The 25,220-nt window shown below is 44.2% G+C and overlaps 1 protein-coding gene across 1 annotated transcript in view; it reads left to right on the plus strand.

Moving 5' to 3' along the window:
• Positions 1–992: 992 nt before the first annotated feature.
• CHAT (choline O-acetyltransferase) overlaps positions 993–25,220 on the plus strand; it is a 50,635-nt gene continuing 26,407 nt past the window's right edge. The window contains exons 1-8 of the mRNA XM_083740032.1: positions 993–1,138; positions 12,271–12,415; positions 14,387–14,578; positions 16,133–16,251; positions 19,495–19,548; positions 21,188–21,368; positions 22,121–22,298; positions 23,422–23,591. Of these exons, the coding sequence (XP_083596158.1) occupies positions 12,353–12,415; positions 14,387–14,578; positions 16,133–16,251; positions 19,495–19,548; positions 21,188–21,368; positions 22,121–22,298; positions 23,422–23,591 (957 nt within the window). The 5' untranslated portion in view covers positions 993–1,138; positions 12,271–12,352. The remainder of the gene's footprint in view (positions 1,139–12,270; positions 12,416–14,386; positions 14,579–16,132; positions 16,252–19,494; positions 19,549–21,187; positions 21,369–22,120; positions 22,299–23,421; positions 23,592–25,220) is intronic.

Genomic DNA, 25,220 nt, shown 5'->3' on the forward strand with positions numbered 1-25,220 from the left:
AACCTGCATCCTACAGTAGGGGGTTCAAAGAGATGTCTTTCTTTGTCTCTTTGGAGCAGTGAGGACAGTCTGTGTTATCCCCCTCGGCTGTAAGATCAGTGAAGAAGAGCGCTGGACTTGGAATATCTTTGCCACAAACTTTGAGCAAGTCTCCTAGCTCAATTTGAGAAAGGGAAATATTCTTGACATATCGCAGTTGGGTAGGCGAGTTTGAACCCAGAAAGCGACAGGAAACATCTTCGCCAACAAAGAGTGTTACATAAATCACACCAGGTTCGGTTATATTTACGGAAGCAATTACTGTATCTCTGAAATGTAAGTCTGGAGGCGGGGAGCGGAGAGGGGCGAGGTTACGTTCCTATGGAAATCCACTACAATCTGCTTTCTGGGATTACTCAAAAGCAGGGCACGTTTAAATTACAGCTGTGGTTTGGAGGAAGGATGCTAAGAATTCGCGCTCAAAAGACCTCCAGCCCCTTTGAAGGGAGCCCTAGGAGTGAAACACCTATGACCCTCTTTCAAATGTGCAGACTCGCCCTAACTTTGCCCAGAAAGCACCCCTTCCCCCACGCTGCCCGACGCAGCGCTCTGTGTAGTTCGGCAGCCAGCTTGCTTTTCACACAAGCACTTGGTCCAACCAGACAGCGCCTTCCTTGGCCTATTGCAGTGGTCTTTTTTCCCGGCCCATCGCCACCGCCCTTATCAAGCAGCAGCAGCCTGCCTTTCATCCACTAGCAGCGACCCTCTTCCACCTGAGAGAGGTAAACATTTTCGGTGAGCTTCTGTTGCTTGTCGGGTTCCCTAGTTTGGACCGCCTCCTCGCCCATCCCAGGCTGCGCGAATAGGAAGGGCGAAGGGGAGGAGTTTCCACACCCAGCCGCGGGGGGGGGGGAGGAGGAAGGTGGGTCGCGTGGAGAGGGGGCAACCCTCCGAGCGCTCGCGCGCGTGGCCACAAGGCTCGCCAAAGCGCAGCTGGCGGCGCCGAGGTACAATGGACAGCTCCGCTGGAGGCTGCTGAGCAGCTCCTTCCTCTACCAGCTGCCCCAAACCCGAGACTTCTTCGCTGGCAGGTTCTTGCTCATCAGCACCGGTCCTCGGGAGAAACTTTGCCTCGCTGCGATCGGTATACGAGAGCCAGGTAAGCAGAGGTGCCGCTGCGCGTTTCCAAACTCATGGCCTCAAAGGACGCGCGCTGCGAACGCGTGTCTGGCGCCTGAGTCGCATTGAAAAGCAAGGAACCGGTGGTCGCCAGGAAAAGGGACTTATTTGCAAACAAAACAAACAAACACACACGGTAGAACTTTCTGCCGTCTCTATCCTATCCTGCCTCGTCTAGGAGGGAATATTTTTCTTTTAAAAGCCAACGAACGCCCGTTTCCTAGCTGATCTGCCCGATCTTTGGTTTCAATGGGACTCTCCGCCTGCTCAAAATGTCCATATTTTAAGTGGGTGGCGGATCCGGCTCTGGGTTGCTAACTAGGGTCGCCTGGTGGTGTTCGTGGGGAGTATCTTACTAACCTCGCTCCAGTCTGCCATTCCCTTTCTCAACTTCGGGGAAGGGGAGGAGTGTAAGGGAAATATTTTAAGCTAGCGCTGTCTTTGCTAACTGTATGCATGCGCCAAAATAATCCGATCTGGAACCTTACCCTCCCGGTTTAAATAATTCTTCCCGGCTAGGGCTTCCCAAGGAGTGAGGCCCATTGAACTCAGTGGGGCTTACTCCCGAGTAAACGTGCCGAGGCTCCTGCTGGAAATCATCCTCAGGCCCATCTATCGTGATGCTGAACTACAAGAGTGGAGAGGAACGCGATCCTCAAAGACCATCGAGGCTGCGGTCCCCTAAATGCTTAATCCGGAGCAGTGGCCCTGAAACGAACGTGAGCAAGTAGCTTTGGGGGTTGAGATCGCAGCAGCCCACTTGTTTTCGAAAGCTGCAATAACCTGTTGCACCCGCACTACCCCTTCACAAGGCGCCCTTGGCTGGGGACAGACTTTCACAGGAACGATTAAATCCTTCCTCTCTCGCATCGTTTTCTCTTAAGCTTCCTACTTCCCATCAGCCTCTGGTCTTACTTTAGGACTTGGTCGCTTAGTAGTAGTATGTCTAGGTGGACTTGAATTTAAGACTCTGATCTCCCGAAAGAGGAAGAGCATGCGGATATCAAGCTTTAAAGATGGGCATTTTTCTTGGTCCCTTTGACGTTGCTTTGGAGCTTGTCCCATTCCTCCCAACACCTCATCCCCTAGCGCCTCCCGCACAGTCACCCCCATGCCTCTAATGCAAAATGCTCTTCTCTTTATGCGGGATTTCTCAGCATGCGCTTCCAAAGTCAAGAGCAGTGCTTCCCAAACCTGGGTCTCCAGTGGTTTTTGGACTACAAGTCCCATCATCCCTTGCTAGTAGGACCAGCGGTCAGGGATGATGGGAGTTGTAGCCTAACAACAGCGGGAGACTCCCCCTCCCGTCATTCTGGTGAAAATGGATAGCCAGCAGCTGTAAATCAATGGGTGTTGGCAATTCATCTTCTATTCCTCTCCTATAGGTTTCCTTCCTGGTGAAAAATGGATAGGCAGCAGCTGTAAATCAATGGATGCTCGCAACTCCTCTCGCATCCCTCTGCTATATATGTTTCCTTGAGTATAACCATCCTGACCATGTCTGCTCCGAAGTAAGCCCCCATTGAATTCAATGGAACTTACTCCCAGTTAAAAGTTGCATAGGATTGCCTTCAGAGCACATTGATCTAGAGGCTCCCTTGCAATGAGCAAACATCCACAGGAATGAGGGAAATATTGGCCCCTTCACAGCAAGTTTCTCGCTGGGAAACTAGGTATGAAAATTGTGTACAGTTTAAAAGGCAGGAAAATGTTTTCTTAGGTGTGTTTATCATTGCAGTGCAATCGATCCAGGCTTTTCCTTGTCTTTTATTTTGTAAAGTTTACAGAATGAAAGAAAGAGACAGATTCCTTCCTTTTCAACAGGAGCTTACAGCTAAGCTCTGATAAGGACTGTTGCAAGGCTGGGTTGTCAAGAGAAATGAATAAGGTGTCAGGACATGGTGGCATGTTGTTTTTTTAAAAATAAATAAATAGCACTATGCATACTGGTGTCACCACATATTGTCTAGGATGTATTGGTTGCTGCTTTCTAACTACCATATACCACATGTAGGCTCCTCTTGTCAATTCTGATGCACCTCTTGCAAATCACCATGCTTAGCTCAGTTGGCAGCAGCATGGTGCTGATAACACCAAGGTTGCAAGTTTGATCCCTATATGGGACAATGGCATATTCCTGCATTGTAGGGGGTTGGACTAGATGATCCTCAGGGTCCCTTCCAACTCTACAAATCTATGATAATAATAATAACAATAACAATAATTTATTATTTATACCCCACCCATCTGGCTGGGTTTCCCCAGCCACTCTAGGCGGCTCCCAACAGAATATTAAAAACACGATAAAACATCAAACATTAAAAACTTCCCTAAAAAGGGTTGCCTTCAGATGTCTTGTAAAAGTCAGCTAATTGTTTATTTCCTTGACATTTGATGGGAGGGTGTTCCACAGGGTGGGTGCCGCTACCGAGAAGGCCCTCTGATTCTATGTCATACTCTACAAAGATAGGCTTTAAGCTATCTACAGGCCATGCTGCATCTAAATGTAACTGGAAGCCACTCTCTAGTCCCAAGTTTTGTTTTGGGGGAGGGGTGTTCATGATAAAAATGCCCTTTGCACATGCCAAAAGCAGCTACCACCCTCTTTAGTTTTCCTGAACTTGAACCAGAACTGAGCTGGCCTTGGAGCGCTAGAGCTCAAATGAGGGGCTTTCTAGAGGTGAAGAACGTAAGGGAGCTGCCTTACAGTGAGTCAGATTGTTCAACCGCCTGGCTAAGTGATGCCCCAAACTGACCGGCAGTGGCTGTCCACTATTTCCAATAGGATTCTCTGCCAGCCCAACCTGAAAATGCCAGAGATTGAACTTCGAACCTTCTGCATGCAAAACAGATGCCTTGCCACTGAGCTATGGGCCTGCATGGATGGCTCAGTTGGTTAGAACGTGCTGCTGATAATGCCAAGGTTGCAGGTTCAATCCCTGTATGGAACAACTGCATATTCCTGCATTGCAGGGCATTTTACTAGATGTTCCTCAGGGTCCCTTCCAACTCTGCAGTTCCATGATTCTTCATGTTACCTCTTGATGCAGCTTCTGAGAATGTCCATCGTATCACATGTGCACGTACTGAAATCTACTTTTGGGACACACCTGGATTTTCCTACCTGTTTTCCTTTATTTAAAGGACAAAGGGCATTTGAGAAACAAAGTGAGTTGGTTTATGCATATAGGCAGACCAAATACAGATACAAAATACTTAATAAGACCATTATAGTCTGTCTTCGGCTGGAAGCAGACGATACTTCCAACTATCATGGAAGAGGTATTATCATTGCCTTTTTTGTCTCCATGCACATTTTTTTGTCCCACTGGACAAACAAGGTTATAAAGCTCTACAAAAAGCTCGCAAACCCTATATACATCCAAGGCCCCATTCACAAATAAATTAAAAAATAAATGTCTACCCCAGCCGCTGTCAGCTAAGAAGAATTAGTCTGACCTTCAAAGGTTTGTGGTTTTGGTAGCAAAATAGATGTCAGGAAGTATTAAAGCTGCTTATGCCTTAGTATTATCTTAATAAAATATAAATCATGCTGTTTTCATTGAATTCCGTGCACCGAGCTGCAGTCTGTGTGGTGTGCTAGTTAGAGCAGCCTTATCCAACCTGGGATTCTCCAGATTCTTTGGACTACAACTCCCAGTCTGGCTGGGGCTGATGGGAGTCATAGTCTGAACCATCTGGAGGGCACCAGGTTGGCAAAGGCTGGGTCAGACTATTGGTTTAGCCTAACCTACCTGACAGAGCTGTTGTGAAGATAAAAGGGAGGCATGAAGAACTATGTGCCTAAACTTGAGCTTCTTCTTCATCATCATCTTTTTAAATGACCTTCTTGGAATACAGGCAGCATATAAATGTACTAAAGCAATCAGTAAAAATAAAGCACGTTTTCTGAGATGACAACCGGTTTTGGCCTACCCTTCCCATTGGAGCAAGGTGTGAGTTCTGTCATTTGTTTTAGACACTGCGTTTTTGCATTTCTGTTATGGACTATGATAAACGTGAAAATGAATAAACTGAGCTGTTTATCAGACATGACAGTGTGGTGATGATGCCAATATTGTACCATCAACACTCTGAAAAACAATGACTGCCTGTCTGCAGAATCTGCCTCTTTCCTCCTAAATGGAATGACATTTGACTATTCAGTAGTTTGTAAATTGTCCAGCTGTACAACACAGCATCTTTAATTTCATGGCCACCTGATCCCCAGCAGAGGGCTCAATCCCTAGCCAAAGTTGTGGAACAATGATGGGGAGCTTGTGCCTCTTGATGTTGTTGGTCCTTCTGGACCATTGGCCATGCCAGCTGGGGCTGATGGGAGTTGGAGTTTGACACCGTCTAGAGGAGGGGTGGGGAACCTGGCAACCCACAGACCAAACATGGCCCACTAGGCCTCACAATTTGGCCCATGAGGCTGTTTAGAGGAAGCTACACTTGTCCATGGGGAAACCATGCTCGTACATGATGTCAGGTATGGGACAGGAAAGGGTGGCCCTCAGAGGAGCCACCAGGAGCTTAAAGTGGACTTCTAATTGCTCCTTCATGCTGGAACAAGGTTTGTTCCCAAGTGGGCATCAGCTGGTGGGTGGTAGGAGCCTGTTTCACTCAAGGAGCTGGAAGAGGTTTGACTGCAGAGATTGAAAGGAGAGGTGCAAGAGGGACAGAACCCCACTCTGCACTGATGCTCTCAATCTACAGTTTTGAAGTTGAAAGAACCAGTGCTGGGTTTTGGCCGATGGGCAGGGAAACCCACCTGTCATCCATGTGCTAATATATAATATTATATTATTATGCCAAAGTTGGCCCACAAGGTTGGGAGCAAACCTTGTTCCAGCACAAAGGAACATTGAGAAGCAAAACAAATATTTCACACCCCATCCCTCTCTGAGCCAAGTCTCAATGTTGAGCCCTTTGCAAGCAGTGCCTCCTAATCACCCTTCAGAGTAGGGATCCTAACTCGGAGAGAGTGCAGGATCAACCCACACATTCAGCAGAGGTGTTGATAATTGCACGACCACATCTCATCACTTGGCAAGCTCGCCTTCTCTGATATAAGCTCTGTTTATGAAAGGCAGTTGCGGAGAACCGTTTTGCATACCCTGCCAAGCTGTCAAGCGATGATGGCCGCAGCTCTCAGTTAAGAAACATGTTTTCATGCAAATTGGCCTTTTGTTGCTCAACTGTGAACATTCTCTAGCCTGACATATTGTCTGAAGCATAGGAGGTGCCCAAATTGTGGCGGGAGAGGGAGAAAACACTTTTTCCATGGTGGGGCTCCAAGATTGCATTGATAGTTTACATGGATCACCCAGGTCACATGGTTACTTCCCACATCAGCTGGAGATGTGATACTGGTCTGGATGCAGCCATGTGACCTGGGAATGCTATGTGGTCCTCATTAGAAATGAAAAGTTCCACCAATGTGACATGTGAAGATAGCCTATTCCCTGTGTCCCCCACACCACAGAGACAGCTTGCTGTGAATGGGGCTGCTGACTAACGTTAATTACAATACTGCAGTTTATCTAACTGAGCAACAGAAATGTACGTTATTTAACCAATTGAGCTCTCGTTGCTCGGTCCCTGCTCCTGCCAACCTAGCAGTTCGAAAGCACATCAAAGTGCAAGTAGATAAATAGGTACCGCTCCGGCGGGAAGGTGAACGGCGTTTCCGTGCACTGCTCTGGTTCGCCAGAAGCGGCTTTGTCATGCTGGCCACATGACCCGGAAGCTGTACGCCGGTTCCCTCGGCCAATAAAGTGAGATGAGTGCCGCAACCCCAGAGTCAGCCACGACTGGACCTAATGGTCAGCGGTCCCTTTACCTTTGATCTGCTTTCCAAGAATACGCTTCACAAAGCAGCTTACACATAGGTATAAAAAACAGAATCACAAAACAAGATAAAACATACACCCCACAAACTTTGCACCGTCCTTTTAAATGGTTATCTGTAGAAACTTCTTATTGAATTTTTTTCCCTGTCTTTGCATTTTCGTACGTATTTGTTTTCAGGCATCTAATCTACACCATATTTCATATGAATATCCAGTTCCTATTATGCAAATGTGCACCTCGTATTTTTAAAAAAAGCAACAACAAAATGCCAGTTAGTAAGTCTCATAAACTTGTGTTTTATTTTTAAGGTGACTTTCAAAATACCCCTGCCCCACCCCCACAAATGAACCTTATTTCCATTAACTAACTGGCCTATTATTTACCCCAGCTCAATTCCGTTTCTTCCTCCTTTTTTCTCGGCATCACTGCCCTGCCCCATACTTCAAATGATGCTGCAGATCTGTACTGTGTGCATACCTTGAGTCTACCTTTAGCATAATACAGGGACAGATGGCAACTACACCAGGGTAAATACTGCCAAAAGAAAATGAACTGAAGTGCAAGCAACTGTGATATCAAGGGAATAACTCTGCCATGCTATTCACACACACACACACACACACACACACACACACACACACACAGCTTTTGGGCAAGTGCATCAAGACCAAATAGAGATGCCAAACTAAAAGAAATCCAGCAATATTGTCAGGAACAGAGATGTTAATTAAGACCTCTTAAGAACAGATACCTCCCTTGTGTCATTGTGATTTCTTTCCTTACATTTGTGTAATTGTCATTGGCAAGCATATCTCTTTTGCTTTGCTCTGCTTTTTAAAACTATGACCATAGTTGTTGGTTGTTGGTTTTTTTTAAAAAAAAAACCCAACTACAACCAAATCAGATTGTTTCCTGAGCCTGAATTATTATGTACACTTCCTGGGAGTAAGCCTAATTAAACACAGTGCAATTTACCTCTGAGTAGGCACCCATAGTATTGGAATCAAATACCATATTTTTTGCTCTATAAGACTCACTTTTTCCCTCCTAAAAAGTAGGGGGAAATGTTTGTGCGTCTTATGGAGCGAATGCAGGCTGTGCAGCTATCACAGAAGCCAGAACAGCAAGAGGGATCGCTGCTTTTGCTGCACAGCGATCCCTCTTGTTGTTCTGGTTTCTGAGATTCAGAATATTTTTTTTCCCTTGTTTTCCTCCTCCAAAAACTAGGTGCATCTTATGGTCTGGTGCGTCTTATAGAGTGAAAAATACGGTAGATTGTTCAGTCCCCATATGGGACAACTGTGTATTCCTGCATTGCAAGAGGTTGAATGAGATGAGCTTTTGGGTCCCTTCCAACTCTACTATTCTATGATTCTATGAAGCGTTTTCTACAAGGGTAGAAAAATTAAGGAGGGTTTTGTCTTGTTTTTTCACTGACAAGCGCAGTAAATGTCAATCAAAGGATGATTTGAAGTTCAGATTGACCTCTCTCGTCTATACTGGAGAGGGTTCCTCTGTCTGCCTCCTCCTCCACAAGTTACTGCTGTTGCTTTGAAGAACAGTGAAAACCACAGGATCCTTTAAATGTCACTTTCCCCATCACAGGGCTAACTGAAAGAGAGGCGCATATGGAGCTGGGCCTAATCAAAGTAGCTGGCATTCATTTGTCTCCAAAGTCCTCTGCTCTTTTCAGTCATTTGGGCGACTGGCTGTAAAGCCATCCAGGGAATTGTTTCCATTGGCATAATCCAGTCTTCCTTTTGCAACACGAACCACTTGTGAAAGAAGTTGCCGCTTGACATTGAAAATGCGAGACGCAGGAAATGTATCAAAACCGAGACTTTCTGTTTTTGCTTAGCCTTCTTCCAAGGAGCTCAAGGTGATGTTATTTGGTTCTCTCATTCTCCATGTTATCCTCAAAAAAAGCTCATGAGGCAGGTTAGGCTAAAAGGGCAAGGTCTGGTCCAATGAGTTCGTATTGAGTTTGTTTGTGTTACAAAGCAAACAGATAAACAAGGAAAGGTACATCACCTTGGCAACGCCTCCCCAGGTGGGATTGGGCAACTGGCTGAGGTAGGCAGAGACCTCCAGGTATCCCACCTGGGGAAGGCGAAGCCAAGCCTATGTTAATGGTGCCACATAGGGCCCAGGGGGCTGCACACGACCACACAAAGGGCGCCCCCCATTTAATGTGGGGAGCAGTCATTGTCTCCATTTTCAATTCATAGTCTTGTTCACAGTTCATTTATGTTTGGTGAGAGATACTTTTGTCATAGACATCTTGAAGTTGGGGGAAAGGAGAAGGTGGGGTAGAGAGATGGGGATATTGTTCTTTTGTTCTATTGCCTATTATCAGAGTAGGTCCAGTGAGCTTTCTAACTCGCTCCTTGATATGGCCTCGACAGATCCCCAGTGATGTAGGCCTCTGATGCTGGCTGTATCCATCCCTTGTTTATGGCAAGGCTAGGCAACCTGTGGATGTTACTGGACACTAGTCCAGCCAGCATGGCCAGTGGTAAGGCAAGATGGGAGTTGTAGTTCATCAACATCTGAGGACTATAGGTTTGTGGTTTGGAGCACAATACCTCCCTTGAGATATAAGAAAGAAATTTGGCGTGCCGGTTTTATGCTTCCAATATTCTAAGTTCACATGTGAGGTGTTCTTTCTTCTTGCACACTTTTCAAACCTTGGGGAGGGCAGGAAGCAACATATTTTGTACAGGACAATCTGCCTTCAGTCTTGGGAACTGTTCTGCTCCCCCATGTGCTCTTTTCAGAGAGGGGCAAAGAAAATGTCAAGCATATTGCCACACAATCTCTCTTTTGAGCATTGAGGTATTACAAGGGAGTCTGGTATGCACTTTTCTGGTGTAGTTTTCAACTTCCCACCCCTGAGAAATATCTCAGAAGGAGGGAGTGGGTGGGCAGACAAGACATGTGGATACCTGGAACATTATTTCAGCAATCTATGCAGTTGTCGCCATATGCCAGGTGCTATGCAGAACTTAGAAGTGATCCCGTTCTTGCCCAGGGTTCCTGCAGTTGGTGCAAGATGATATGAAAACCAGGGATTAAAAGAAAATGGTATTTTGAGCCAGGTGGCAAATGAAGGCATCAGTAAGCTGCAGTTAAGTTGAGTCAGGAAAAAAAAATTAGTTAAAAGGAATTGTACTATCTTATTTCATTACTTCCCGGGCATGGAATATAAGACCCAAGCTCACTTGGAGCCTTTTGAGAATTTATGTTGGCATAAAGCATAATGGATATTTGGCAAAGACCAAGTGTGGAGGGGAGCTGTTAGTCAATGCATTAACCTTTCACCTTGGAATATCCATTTCCACATCTTGAGCAGATTGTTGATCAAAGTGAGCTTGGCAGGGTTTCATTTCTCTGCCTATCAATAACTAGCAGTTGTCACAAAACTGATCACACATTATTCCATCACTAGGAATCAGGAAGTCTGAGGCCAGCACACACACACACTTTTCACTTGCACTCCCATTACACCAGTGAGCATTCTGTAGAATGCTATTCCTCAGAAATAACGGGCACCTGGAGGCAAAATGGTGGTGAGGAATAATGGGCACCTATTGGACAGTGCCTGTGACATCACTGGTCATGAGCAATGCCTATTCCTCTTATTTTACATTGTATTTGCTTAATTGTCAGAGGAGCAGAGGAGGAGGAATGATGGAGACCACCTCCCCATCCTGACCCTTCCAGGGAGGGGGAGGAGGAAGAAGACAGCATAGATTTACAGCAGGAGTTTGAGGGAGGTCACAGCTCAGAGGCAGATGAGGGGGAAAGTTGGGAAATCATGGGAGAGTCAGAACAACACCAGGCTGACATGTTGTCATTAGAAAGCATTCCAGAACCTCCGTCTCCCAGAACTTGGGCAAGCCTTAAAAGCTGGAGAGCAAAGAGCTCAAAGACAGAGGGCACCTAGCAGCACCAATAGAGGAGGTGATGAGAATGACGAATGAGGAAGTGGGAGAGACGGAGGGTGGAGATTCACTTGGGACAATGCCATTATCCAAGAGGCTGGGTTCTATAAAGACTGAAATAAAAAAGGACTGTAAGAGACTTTTCTTTGTCTTTATAATTCCTGGGCAACCAGTTGGGAGCCGCTGACAGCATCCTGACATTAATTTTGTTCACTCCCTTGCTATAGTAACAAACATGGTAGCCCTCGAACCAACAATTGAGTAAATGACAGTGAAGTGCCTTCTCCAATGTCTTGCTATCATTTTGTGGACCTGTTTTCGGTTTCTTCTCCCTCTTCCTTTAGTGACTTCTTCTGTGCTTCCCTCTCTCCAAAGAATGCACATCTCCCATGTTGCATTAAGAGAGAGATAGGGTGCCCATTTGCAGCCCATTCATAACTATGCAGTAGTAAGACTCCCGCAATTCCTGTGATATGTAAACAAGATAGCACAGAATGGTTTTAATTTGGGACATTTATTGGAGTTCACCTGTTGCTTCACTTATGCTCAGACTGTATAAAGGTAAAGGGACCCCTGACCATTAGGTCCAGTCGTGGCCGACTCTGGGGTTGCAGCGCTCATCTCGCTTTATTGGCCGAGGGAGCCAGCGTACAGCTTCCGGGTCATGTGGCCAGCATGACTAAGCCGCTTCTGGCAAACCAGAGCAGCACACGGAAACGCCGTTCACCTTCCCGCCGGAGCGGTACCTATTTATCTACTTGCACTTTGACGTGCTTTTGAACTGCTAGGTTGGCAGGAGCAGGGACCGAGCAACGGGAGCTCACCCCGTCGTGGGGATTTGAACCGCCGACCTTCTGATCAGCAAGTCCTAGGCTCTGTGGTGTAACCCACAGTGCCACCCATGTCTCAGACTGTATATATGTGTGTAAATAAAATAATACCACACCACAACCCTCTAGAGATGACACTCAAAAGAAACAGAACTTGAGGAATGATGCACCCCTGAGGAGCTCACTACTTAGAAAATGGGCGCCTGTATTAGCAGTAATAATAATGGTGGTGACGGAAATGGATGAAAAGAAACAAGAAAAGCCATATGCAGTATTCTCTGAGATTTCAGTGTGCATCGCATCTACAAAAATGTTTTTATTTCCGAAAACTACAAATCCCATTTTCTTCCCCCATGTGCATTCCTGTAATAGCTGCGAGTTTACACATGAACATAATGCCGCAGACTTTCCTGAATCCCTGTTCAATCGATGATTTGTTTCTGTCTCCTTCCCCACACACTCCCAATTATTTTTATTTCTAGACCTAAGGTGTACGACTCTGCAATCACCTGCAAGTGTCTTCGATTTTAGCTCTCCATCAAAAGGACCAAACGCAACGCAAAGATGCCAATCCTAGAGAAAGCCACAAAGAAGAAAGAGAAAGAAGCTTGCAGCCAAGATGAGATGGTGAGCGACTGTCTCTGGAAAATAACATCAGAATGGGATGTTGAACAAGGGGCTGGGTGTTTGTGAAAGTGGTCGATGTGGCCTTGTCATTTTTCATGACAATTGAACACTTGGAAAATACACAAAAGGTGACAATGAAAGATATAACATGCCAGGTTGCAGTGAGGGATGCCAGGGTGGAATGTATCAAAAAAATGAGTGTCAATTAATGTAATGGTTCTAGGGGTTGCTCGTGCGTAAGTTGCCGCCACTCCTGGCTAGGTTACCTGGTTGAACCCTTTCTGTCTGGACAGCCCTTCACTTCGTGGCTGTCTCAGTCGCTGGCAGAATCCATCAGTGGGCGTTTCTTGAACTTCTTCCAGCAAAGAAGTTCTTTGACGCCAAGTCTCCTCCTACTCCCTTCTGCGCAGGGAGGGTGTGGGCAGCGGAGTACCCGTGCTCTCCCCGCTGGTCTCCGGTGAAGAGTCCTGGAGCCTCCTCTTCGATTCCCCCATCTCCACTGGTGTTACGCTGATTTCCTTCCCCAGCAAATGGGCTGCCTCTCTCCCTACTGGGACCCTCTCCGGCATCCCTCTGGAGCCTTCCCTCCGCCTCTAGCTCCGATGGCACTTCCCTGACAATTAAGAAGGTTTAATAAATCTGTTAACCCATTTCATTTTAAATAAATATTAGGTTGGAGCTCACTAATTCACATACAGTGACACTGCTCTTATAGGAAAGTCAGAAGACTGGTGTTTGATCACATCCTGGGGAAAAGCAGACCAATTGGTTTCAAAATCTCCTTTTGGGTTCTGTTGTCAATTTTGAAGGCCCCAGGGTATTTCATAAAGATCCAAAAATCTTTCTCCTGGTAGTAGCCAGAATGGTGATTTCTAGATAGAAATCATCCTCTCTTTGCAATACTAGTATACTCACAGCTGGTTCATAGCCCTTACTGACAAACTTTATGTCTAATACAATGTTGGCAAAGTGAGTGACTCAGAATGATGCTTTTGAGCAATGTGGCTTCACTTCATTTCCGCCCTGATCTAGCCACTGTGATCCATGCAACGGTCACCTCCAGGCTTCATTCTCGTTACTCGCTCTACGCAGGCCTGCCCTTGAAACTGACCCAGAAACTCCAGCGGGTGCAGAATGTCACGGTGAGGCTCCTTACAGGGTCCTTGCCACGGGATCACATTCATCCAGTGCTTTACCAGCTGCACTGGCTCCCGGTGGAGTACAGGGTCAGGTTTAAGGTGCTGGTTTTGAGATTTAAAGCCCTGTGTGGCCCAGGACCTTCATACCTATGGGACCGCCTCTCCTGGTATGCCTCGCAGAGGACCTTAAAGTCCACAAATAACAACACTTTGGAGGTCCCAAGCCGCAAGGTGGTTAGATTGGTCCCAACCAGGGCCAGGGCCTTTTCAGTACTGGCCCCGACTTGGTGGAAGGCTTGTCATTTCATTTGCACTTAGACCATTTCTTGTTCTGTTCTATTTCTTTCAGAGAATATTGATAAGATACCATTTTTTAAAATAAACAAAATCTCTGTCCTGTTCAGTACATCATTAATGCATACAGCTTGAGGTACTGTAGCAGATTTCGGAGACAGAAACGGTTGCATTGCTTTTTGCAATTCAAATTGTTACAAATTCTGCATTTAACTATTTGAGAGGGTAGGGGTTATACCCCAGAGGCAAAAGATATGCATGTACCAGATAGGTTTGTCATGAGATCAGATTCCTGCATCTTTGAAATTTGCATAAGAGGAGGGATTTCACTCACTCACTCCTTGAGTCACTCACTGCAACACCATAATGGAAGATGATGCCCTGGCCAAATTCCTTCCTTTGGTGCAATGACAACAAAGACATTAATCCTGTTCCATATGGAATCTTACAGATCTCCAACACGTGTAACTGATAGTTGTAACAAAATTTTAAGGAGCTATCCAGGGTCTGATCAATCAATCAATATCTTTTTAAATAGGTGCTGCCCAAACTTCCAGTCCCACCACTGCAACAAACATTGCACATGTATCTTCACTGCATGAAACATTTGGTGTCGGAAGACCAATATAAGAAGACTAAGGCCATGGTGGATAGATTTGAAGCTCCGGGAGGCCCAGGAGAGGTCCTTCAGCAAAAACTGCTAGAAAGACGAGAAAAAGTTGAGAACTGGGTAAGCCCAATGCTACTTTGTTCCAGATATCTTCATCAGATAGAATATGTAGAATAATCTAAAAATCCATGTTGCTTGCTTGTGTTACAGCCTCTCTCCCACATCACCTCCCCTCTGGAATTGGTTCAAGTGCTCTGATGGCATGGTAGGCTTTGAAATATTTCAGCTACCAAAAAAAGCTGACACACAGTGAGACCGAAATTAGTATGGGTGGGGTCCCATAGGGCCAAGAAACGCAAGGTGCCCAGAGATGGAAGGAAGATAAAATTCCTACCAAAGAAGAATGGTTGACCAACTTGATGGATTACGCCGAATTGGCAAAAATGACTGGGAAAATCAGAAACCAGGAAGATAAAAACTTTAATAAGGAATGGGGAAAATTTATAATTTATCTTGGAGGGCACTGTAAACAATTAAAAACATTAGCAGGATTGTAACAACACTTGTAATGTAACAAGAACTAAGGATATAACTGAGTTTTTAAAAAGAAAAATGGAGGAGAATATAAGATGCAATGAAACATCTTTGTGATGTTAACTCATATTTGAATGTAAACTTTAATCGTAAAACTTAATATATGTTTCATATATATATGAAAGAAATTCAAGGTGTCATATATTGCTGGCAGGAAGGGCAAAGATGCTGGTGGTAACAAGAAAAACAAGGAGGATGAGAACCCAGAAGATGAGTGGGGTAAAAGGACAGAGGTCAGATGGTTGAATGAAGGAGAACAAGATAGACACTGGCCTACAAAGCAATGACCAGAGGAGGCAGAGGCCTGAGAGAAAGCAGAACAAAGGAGCCATGAATTTCAAGAGAGAAAAGGTCAAAGAGAAATGTGTCCCATTGAGTAAATACAATTTTTAAAGATGGAAGAAGAAGAACTTCACTATCTTAGTATGAATTAGAGCTGTGCAGGTGGAAGTTGTCCTAAAATTCTTGTTTCACGTCCTCCCTATTCCCCTCGCTGAAACAGTCCTAAAGAGCTGGCAATGCAAAAACAATGATTTCATTATTCAAGACTAAAAGACACAAATAGCAATGAAGATGTGCTATTAAAAAAAAACATATATAGGAAGAAGGATTGGAAGTCCAAGCTTATATTATGATACTTTTCAGTGGTGACAATATAGTACATGATAGCCAAGAGTAAAAAAACAAAACAAAATCCATTGTTAACTATAAAAATCAAAGCAAAACCATGGTTAACTATAGAAATCATAAGCTCTACCATAGTAGCAGGCCAGTTTTTCTTCTCCACCTTAAAAAGGTTGCAACAGTTAAGGGTAAAATTCCAGTGGCTGATCATAAACCCGAGAGATTCTAATACAGAATTTGGCTTTTGCTCTTCTTCCTTAGGACTCCAGGGAATGTGGGGGAAGGACTTTTTTTTTCTTTCAGCGTCTGTTCCTACAGCAATGAACAAAAGTCTCCAAGGAATTTTATTCCAGCAGATGCCTAGATTCAGATTTAAGCACACTAATAAGCACAGTAGGCATGCCCTGTATTGCTCAATATGTAGTCATCTACAACCATTTCCCCCCCTTCTTGCAGGTTTTAAACTACTGGCTGGATGACATGTATCTTAACAACCGGTTGGCCCTTCCAGTCAATTCCAGCCCAGCAGTTATCTTTGCTCGGCAACAGTTCCAAGATGTGAATGACCAACTGAGGTAAGGTATCTGTAGATTACATGGAGGGGAGGGAACCATTCCTCCATCTACTATTGTGGCCAAATAGTACCATCTTTAAACCAGCCTTTGTGGTCTGGGCATGCAAAGGAAAAAGCATTAATACTTCTCTTATAAAATGGACTGTGTTCATTCATTACTGGTGTTGATTTGTAAGATATCAAGGTATTTACAAAATGTTGTAGATGTCATTGATATAATGACAATTTTTCTTTAATATTACAACATGGCTGTAAAAACCTTTTGAGAATTTAAAAATGGGTTTCAATGCAAGTACGGTACTTCTGCCTAACAGGGTTGATGTGGATCAAAGTCTGTGGCTTAGTTGGAAGAGGAAGCTTCTGTGTCTTGTCATGTGGAAACCAGAGGCCACGGGTCACGTTTTTCAAGGAAAATATATTCAGTGTGTTTGCTACTGTATGTGAACACAAAATGACAACATTTCTAGAAAACAGACTGTATGTGAAGCTTCTGTTTTTGCTTTATGACATAGTTTGTTGCAGGGAAAGTATCTTCAAGGAGATCCTGCCCAATGAGAGATCAGCTTCTGCTTTGTGATAGTTACAACTCACTGAACTGCAGCAAAGCAAAGCATGTCACCTGATCTGAGATGTCGATGTCACGAAGGAAAGGGCTCTTGTGTTCAGTTTAAAGCCTCGGTGGAACAGAGGGTGGGGGTGTAGTGGGAGTGTAAAACGAAAGATATCCAGGAAAGTTATTCAGATTTCAAAGCCTTGTGTAAACAATGCCTAGTCCAATGCTGAGAAGTCAGATCCGTTTGAAAGGCTGACATTTTTCACAAATGATCTGCAGCATTTTATGAGCACTATGAGCCCAGTCCTAGCATGTGGGTGGCACTGTGGGTTAAACCACAGAGCCTAGCACTTGCCGATCAAAAGGTCAGCGGTTCAAATCCCCACGACGGGGTGAGCTCCCGTTGCTCGGTCCCAGCTCCTGCCAACCTAGCAGTTCGAAGGCACGTCAAAGTGCAAGTAGATAAATAGGTACCGCTCCGGTGGAAAGGTAAATGGTGTTTCCGTATGCTGCTATGGTTTGCCAGAAGTGGCTTAGCCATGCTGGCCACATGACCCGGAAGCTGTACGCCGGCTCCCTCGGCCAATAAAGCAAGATGCGTGCCGCAACCCCAGAGTCGGTCACGACTTGACCTAATGGTCAGGGGTCCCTTTTTGAGCCCAGTCCTAGACAAATGGATGAGCCACTGATTTAGCTATGATGACACAAGTGTTTCAAAATATCCACAAGGCTGGAGTAACATTGTACACTGTGACCCACTGTCACTACACCCTACTTTGTATTCAGAGACTGGTGCAACATATTTTTGAATATGTTCCCAAGACCTGGGAACAAAAATGAAATATTGTGTTACACAAATATATCAAGTGAACCCATAAACAGTGACGTCAGCTTTCACAATGCAGACCTAGGCTTCTTTTTCTGTTGAAAAGGGGATGGAATACATAAGTTCGTCCCCTTCCAAACTGGTTCTTGGCAAGTATTCTTGGCAAGAATGACACTACAATCATTTCTTGATTGGGCCTGTCAGTGCTCACAATGGCATGCAGCCTCCTGAGAGATCCATATCTCTGGATTAGGCACAGTTTTCGAAACATCAGCACTTTGCTATCCATATATATGTAAAAAGATGGGAAATAAAAGATGAGAGAAAACGTGTTCCGCTAAATGGGTCAATCAAAAAGAACTCATTAGGGAATGAGACATGTGAAAGAAGACTAAAAGTAAAGTGTGTGGGTTGAGATGTTCCATTTTGTAATTCACCAACTTCCACGCCAAATGGACTCAAAGCAAAGTCCCAGAGGTTCATACTAGTACATGTAAATATGCATAGTATTACAGCCTTAATACTGCAAGGTGGTGAATAATACAGGAATATACCTTGTATGGGCACAGACCATTGATCTATCAAGCTCTGCATTGCCTACTCCAGAATAGCCAAATGTGATGCCCCCAAGATACCACTGGATTCCAGCACCCATCATCACTAATCATTGGCCATATTGACTGGGGCTGATGGGAATTGGAATACAACAAGATATGGAGGGCACCATTGTGTCCATCCCTGGTCTATGGTTTTTGAGGGCCTAACTACACATTATGCTAAATTTGCCAGCTGGAACATGAGACGGCTGCTGAACTGTAGCCAGGTTCCTCCTTGCTGTTAGAACTGTGTGCAAATGCTATGTTAAAATGTCAAACCATATCTGGAGGACCATAGTTTGTCCACCTCTGGCCTAGTTGTCGATCAGAATTGCTCTGTTCTGCAATGGCAATGGACACAGACTTGGATAAACAACAACAGCAACACCCTATTCTAAATGCTGGCATGAACACATACTTCCTCTCATGAAACTGAACAGCTTCATTGTGACCGTTGTTTTCTAGAAAAAGGTGTTTTGCATCTCTCCGGTGGAGACAGCCCATAAACAGGAAACTCTCATGAGCAGATGGGAAGCCTATCAACTAACAGGGGGAACCTTGTGGCAGGAGGAAATGATAGGGCTGTTGTCTGGGTCTTAGGCAAAATTTGACCAGGGTATTGATTTCAATGACAAAGCTCTTTGGAGGTCTGCTTCTGAGGACAAACTAAATGCGATGAGAGCAGATGGGTTTCTGTTCACATCACCTCATTCACATATAAAGCAAGGAGCAAACAGAGGCATACTTAAGAATAAAGGAAATCTATTGGCAAGGCTGCTGCATCACTTCTGGTTTGGCCCTCATTGAGATGGTGAATTTGTGTTCCTGCTGTTCCATTTCATACTGCCAGTGGAGACTCAAATGACAGCATGTTTCTCAATATAAAGAGAAATACCGATAACTTTTTACCAAGAGTTGTGAACTTACCAATGGGCATATTCCTGTATACTAGCAGGAATGAGCCACAGAGTCTCAGAGTTGTGCTCTCTACCCCACCTCTGCATGGACAAGAAGTAGATACAGATACACACAAACACACCTACACACAATAAAACAAAATAGCTCATTTAAAAAATGTGGGGGACAGGGGTCTTGGGTCCAATAGGTGTCTGAGGGCACCACATCGGAAATCTGAAACACGCCCAGTAACTGGTGTTTACCAGCTGGTAAAGGGTCAATCGTATCTGTTCTATTTTTGGAATATTTAGACAATGCCACCCGATCTTCATCACAGGGAATTCTTGCTCCTTCTGTCTTTGATTTTTACAGGTTTGCTGCCAATCTCATTTCTGGAGTTCTTGATTATAAAGCACTGCTGGACACGTAAGCAACTTGGCTTTTGTGAACAGAATCAATGATTTGACTGGGAGCATAAACATAATCACATTCACAAAGCTGCAGGATCCGATTGCATCAGATAGTAGTTTAAGGTTCCATGTACACTACCAGAGCAAACCTGTTTTTAAAAACTAGTTTGTCATCACTTCAGAAGTGTGCTGAAAGTCCTAACTCGGGAGTCATTTGACGGCTGGGCTCCAGACAGCTCAGTCCCAGAATGTGAAGTCTAGCGTCACCTCTGGAATATCTTTTTGACGACAGGTCTCAGCCCTAGAATATATGAAAAGTATAAAGGCAAGAATGCATGTGCACAGTGCATTTCTGAGCATCTGAGCAACTTCTGCCTGGCCCTCCAAAGACTACATATCCTAGAGTTCATTGGAGAGGAAGCCATGCTATGCACACTAACCAGTCCTAGTGCAGAGACAATGGTGCGGTTATGTAATTTTAGAGTCTGCACTTACTGGTCTTACGGGTGGCCTCCTGCTTAAGATGGTAATGTGTATTACAACACTTGCTTCCAAATGTGGTAAGCCAATCTTGATGCATTTGTGGAGGCCCTCTGCTCATTCTACTGAGCAAGACGCTAGATGTCTGCCCCAATGGCACCCTGATGAGTGTAGACATTACCGAACTGAACCGAACTTCTGTCAGGTTAGCAACCTAACTTTAATATTGTAAGTCTCCTTTGATAATGTGTGTGTGGAGTATAAATCTTAATAATAAATAAATGGGCCCAGCATAGCATCCTGAGTGGCTTTTCATTCTATTGTGGTTCCTGAATGTGTCTGATAAATGTTGAGCGTCCATTTGTGCAATTCAAAGCTTGTTACCTCAGCCGTGCTGCCAATTCAATAAAAGCGCATCAGCTCAACCCTCCTGTATGCAGCATGCTTCTCATATAATTCCTGTGGTGGTTTATGTACTGTGAGAGCTTCTTCTCTGCAATGATAAATGTGTCTGGTGTGGCTGCTTCAGATCCATCCAATTAATCAATCCCCACCAGTCCAGATCACTGGCTGGCCATGTGCATTTTACAAAACACCTGTTTGAGAGAGCTTGTTGCAACTTGGTCTTTCCAAGATGTCAATCCTTAAGAAACAGTTGTACTGCGTTGGTTATTTCTTTTTCCAGCTGGGCTGCTCCAGTGGCCGCTCTACTTGTAGACTTGCCATGCAAAGACTCAGACAGACCTTCCCGTTCTCCCCACAAGATACATGGGGGCAGGAGGCCACACCCTCGTGTATGACAACACATACATATTTTCACCTGTGTGATTAGAAGTTCAGGTGGAGTGTGTTAACAGAGACGAGGTGGAAAAGGAATGTGTCCTTCTGTCCTTATGTTTTGCATACATTACCGTTTGCTTTTTCAACACTCGCCCACTGAATGCAAATACAGTTGCATCGTAAGCCATGTCAAGAATCATGAATTTCAGCTTTGCTCTGGGAGCCCATCTATTTCCCATTGCCGTAATCTTATTGTTGTATGATTCTATTTGTGTTGTGTATCTAACCTAATTGTAAACAGACAAAGGACAGATTAGATTTCTCTTCCTTTCTGTCTACTTCTTTCTCTCTCTTTTTGTCTCTTTTGCTTTGTCTCTCTCGTTCTGTCCCTCCAGCCATGCTGTGCCTGTTGATTTTGCTCGTGGACAGCTGTCTGGTCATCCTCTCTGTATGAAGCAATACTATGGACTCTTTTCTTCCTATCGTCTTCCAGGACATACCAAAGATACCCTTGTGGCCCAGAAAAGCAATATCATGCCCGAACCAGAACATATCATTGTTGCTTGTAACAATCAGGTGTGTGGATATTCATTGGACGCAGTTTTTTCAAAACTTGAGCCCGCTTCATTTTGCTATGAAATTGGTTAAGCAAGGGGAGGGGGTGCTGGTTTGCATTCTGAGCACCAAAAATGAACCACAGATGAACTCTCCCTTGAGTTCTTTTTGTGGGTGGGTTTCTACAATTGGCCACTATGAAGCTGCAAGCCTAAGTATACTTACTTGGGAGTAGAGATAGGAAGGCCTGGAAAAAAACGGGGGGGGGGAACCTGAGTTTTTTTTTATTTTTCCATGGTCCCCCCCCCCAAGGCCTTCCCATCTCTACTTGGGAGTAAGTCCCACTAAGCTCCATCACATTTCACTTCTGTAGTTTATCTATTAAAGACTACAATAATCACCAGCACCGTTAGTTTGAAAAGAAAAATCTGGGGATAGGGTACTATTGACCAAAATGATACAAGACAGAAGAGCAAGTAATGAACAAAGTGATAGATTTTTAGAATGATGGTCTTTACTTATTATATTCTGGAATGATAAATTCTAGGACATTTACCCATGCAGAGTAGTCTTCGCTTTGACATACTATCTTCCCATTAACAAGGTGTGGTTTTTTGATGTGGGGAGGTTGAGAAGGAAAGGGATAAAGCTTTGTCAGTGGATCCTGCTATTTACCCTGGCTCAAAATCATTTTGAATCATGCATGATCATTTTTACTAAAATTGTGTGTTCCCACTTTGCCCTTTCTTTTAACTGCTCCCCCCCCTCTCCAGTTTTTTGTTTTGGACGTTGTCATTAATTTTCGCCGTCTCAGTGAGGGGGATCTGTTTACTCAGTTGCGGAAGATAGCCAAAATGTCAGAGAATGAAGAAGAGAGGCTGCCTCCAATTGGTCTCCTGACAACTGATGGAAGAACAGAGTGGGCTGAAGCCAGGACAATCCTTGTTGAAGGTTAGCAAGGGGCAACCAAATTGCCTCTCTTGTCATTCACCCTGTTCACCCCATCTTCTCTGCTCGTCATGTCTCTAGATGGGACAGTGACCAGCTTCTCTTAAACAGCAAACAAGGTGGCGAAACTGTTTCTCTGCTGTGCCACTTTAAACTGCAGGTGAAAGGACCACACAACAGAATGCTTCTCCATTACATCTTACACATACAAAACTAGATGTCAGAGAGGAGGATTCTAACCAAGCTTTTCTGTTGGCATGCCAGATGTGCCATCCCCGTCCCCCATGCAGAGTTTTTATTTTTGGCATTGAAGAACATTTAATCTGGTGAGTCTACACCTGTAACCTAAAATGGCATAGCACAGAATAGAGATGGATAAGAAATTTGAATCAATTGCATCTAAAGGCAAACCTTCCGGTACCTAATTTGCACTTTACGAAACTCCGCACCCACTCAAACACAACCATCCTTCGACATTTGCACTTTTCTGAATTTTGCAATGCAGTCCTCCAGCCAAATAATGAGCAAAATAAATAAATAAACGCATATACTAGGGTAAAGGGTTCATTTAAATGCATATATTACTGAAAAGAACACATTATAGTAAAATAACACAGTATAGTAAAATACATTATAGTAGGGGGAATTGTTTTGCCCAAAAGTGTGTATGGGAAGCAAAATTGCATAGAGAACTGTATATTAGGAGAAATTCACAGTAAAATGCTGGCTAACGTTCATGACTTTTTTTAAAAAAAAAAAGCAAACAGATGAAGAAATATTAGAAAACTGAGACACAGGGAAAAAAAGAAAACCATGGAGGATGAGCCATCATGGCTCAAAACCATTGGTACCCTTCATCTCCACAAATTTGTCCAATCCTCTTTTAAAACCACCCAAGTTCCATAGTTTAACCATATGCTGTGTGAAAAAGTATTCCTACATTACCAAGCTCATACTTCATCATATCATACATACAAACACACACCCTTTGTAAAAGTTTAAGCTTATTTTTCAAAGAGCAAAATACAATTTTGGAACTCTCCTTGGCACACTGCAGAAGATGCATGTCCTGGCAGGAAGAACCAATGGTAATTCATTGCACCAAGTCCATTGTTTCTCTCCTCAGATTCTACAAACAGAGACTCTCTTGATATGATCGAACGAAGCATCTGCTTAGTATGCCTTGATAGTCCAAGTGGGGAGGAACCCACAGATACCAACATGGCGTTGCAACTTCTGCATGGAGGAGGCTACAGTAAAAATGGTGCCAATCGTTGGTATGATAAGCCTATGCAGGTAAGAAGTTGCTATTGGTGCATGTGAGTTCTCATGTCAAAGGCTGGTCAACATGCAAGGGTTATATGTGCTTCCCAAACATGAACCAGGACGCAGCTACCCTCTGAAATTTGCACTTCTCTGAATTTTTCAACCCGAAAACTACATATGACAAAACATATTTTGGCATGTGCACAAAAATGGTTACAAAAACGATGCACCAAAAATGCAGTCCAGGAGGGGAAATTGCTTATAGACAGGCAGATATTCAGCAAAATCACTTGCAAAAACGTGAAATGCTCAAGACAATGCATGCATTTTTAAATGCAATTAGTATAGCAGTTAGTGTGTTAGATTAGGACCTGGGAGAGCAGAGTTCAAATCTCCACTCAGTTTTATAACTCACTAGGTGATCTTGGGTCTAGGCTACTTTACAAGATTGATGAGATGATGAATTGGGGAGGGAGAAAACCATGTACACTATCTTGAGCTCTTTCAAGAAAAGATGAGATAGAAAGTAAATATTTAAAAAATGCTAACTGATTTGGAAATGGGGAGAACTAAGCTCAGACTGAACTTTGCAAAATGAGAGAGGAACCAAAATGGACTGATCCATCCATCCCTACCTGTAGTTGCATGTACTATGTCATTAGTAACTGAATCAAGGAGGAGAACCTTCCCTATACTCCAAGAGCTGCTGTCCCAGACTGAAGACACATGGTGCCTAGTTAGTCATAGTCACCTTTGACTGGACTTAACCATCCAGAGGTCCTTTACCTTTACCTTTTTACGTAGATAGAAGATTACCCGGAACTTTATGTACCCTGACCCTGAGGTTTGCTTAGCTAATCACCAGTCCCTAGCCAAAACCATGCCAGTCTAACCAACACATTACACTGGCTTGCTCTCTTCATCACAGCCACACATAGTCAACCCCTGACCTCTAGACCTGAGGAGCAGATCTACCTCACTCAGGTTTCCCATTAAGCAAGCACTATCCTCATTTGTGTTTCTCAATGTCAGACTCCACATGGGGTGGCATAACGCCCCTACCTCTATATATAATTTGCTTCCCAGCATATAATTTCCTCCACACTCACGAGAGTGAGTCTAATTGGCCTACAGTGCGTAACAGGCAGAAATAGCTGTATTCATTTCCAATTAAGTCAAATGGAAAATGTTAAGCTAAAGAATCCATCATGGGAGGGTGAGGAATCTAGTTTTCCCCAATCTTGCATTATTTTATGTTATATTAATATCTGGTGGAGCATATCTGCTGTTGTAATTCGCTTGGGTTAACATACATTACTGATTAAAAAAAAAAAAGACCTTTCTGTACAGGGTTAGTTTTTTTGGATGCCTCTGTGCAGCCTATCAGGACCTTTGCTGCTTGCAAGTGGTTCCGTAATTACATTGGAAATGTCATCCTGCAACCAAAGACTTTGTGGGGTTGTGGCCTTTGACTCCACTCCAGATACAGGCATGCAAGACCAGGAGCCCAACATGGCCGATAGTGAGGGGTAAATTTGCATCTGCATGGGAAAATGGGGAGGAATCAGTATCAGGACCAGCATCAAGTGTCAGCACCCTCAGACATCTGCAAAGGGCCTAGAGATAGGCATATCTGTCAATTTCAGTTTCCCAGTCATC

Source organism: Podarcis gaigeae, assembly GCF_964106915.1.
Source record: "Podarcis gaigeae genome assembly, chromosome: 5".
NCBI lineage: Eukaryota > Metazoa > Chordata > Lepidosauria > Squamata > Lacertidae > Podarcis > Podarcis gaigeae.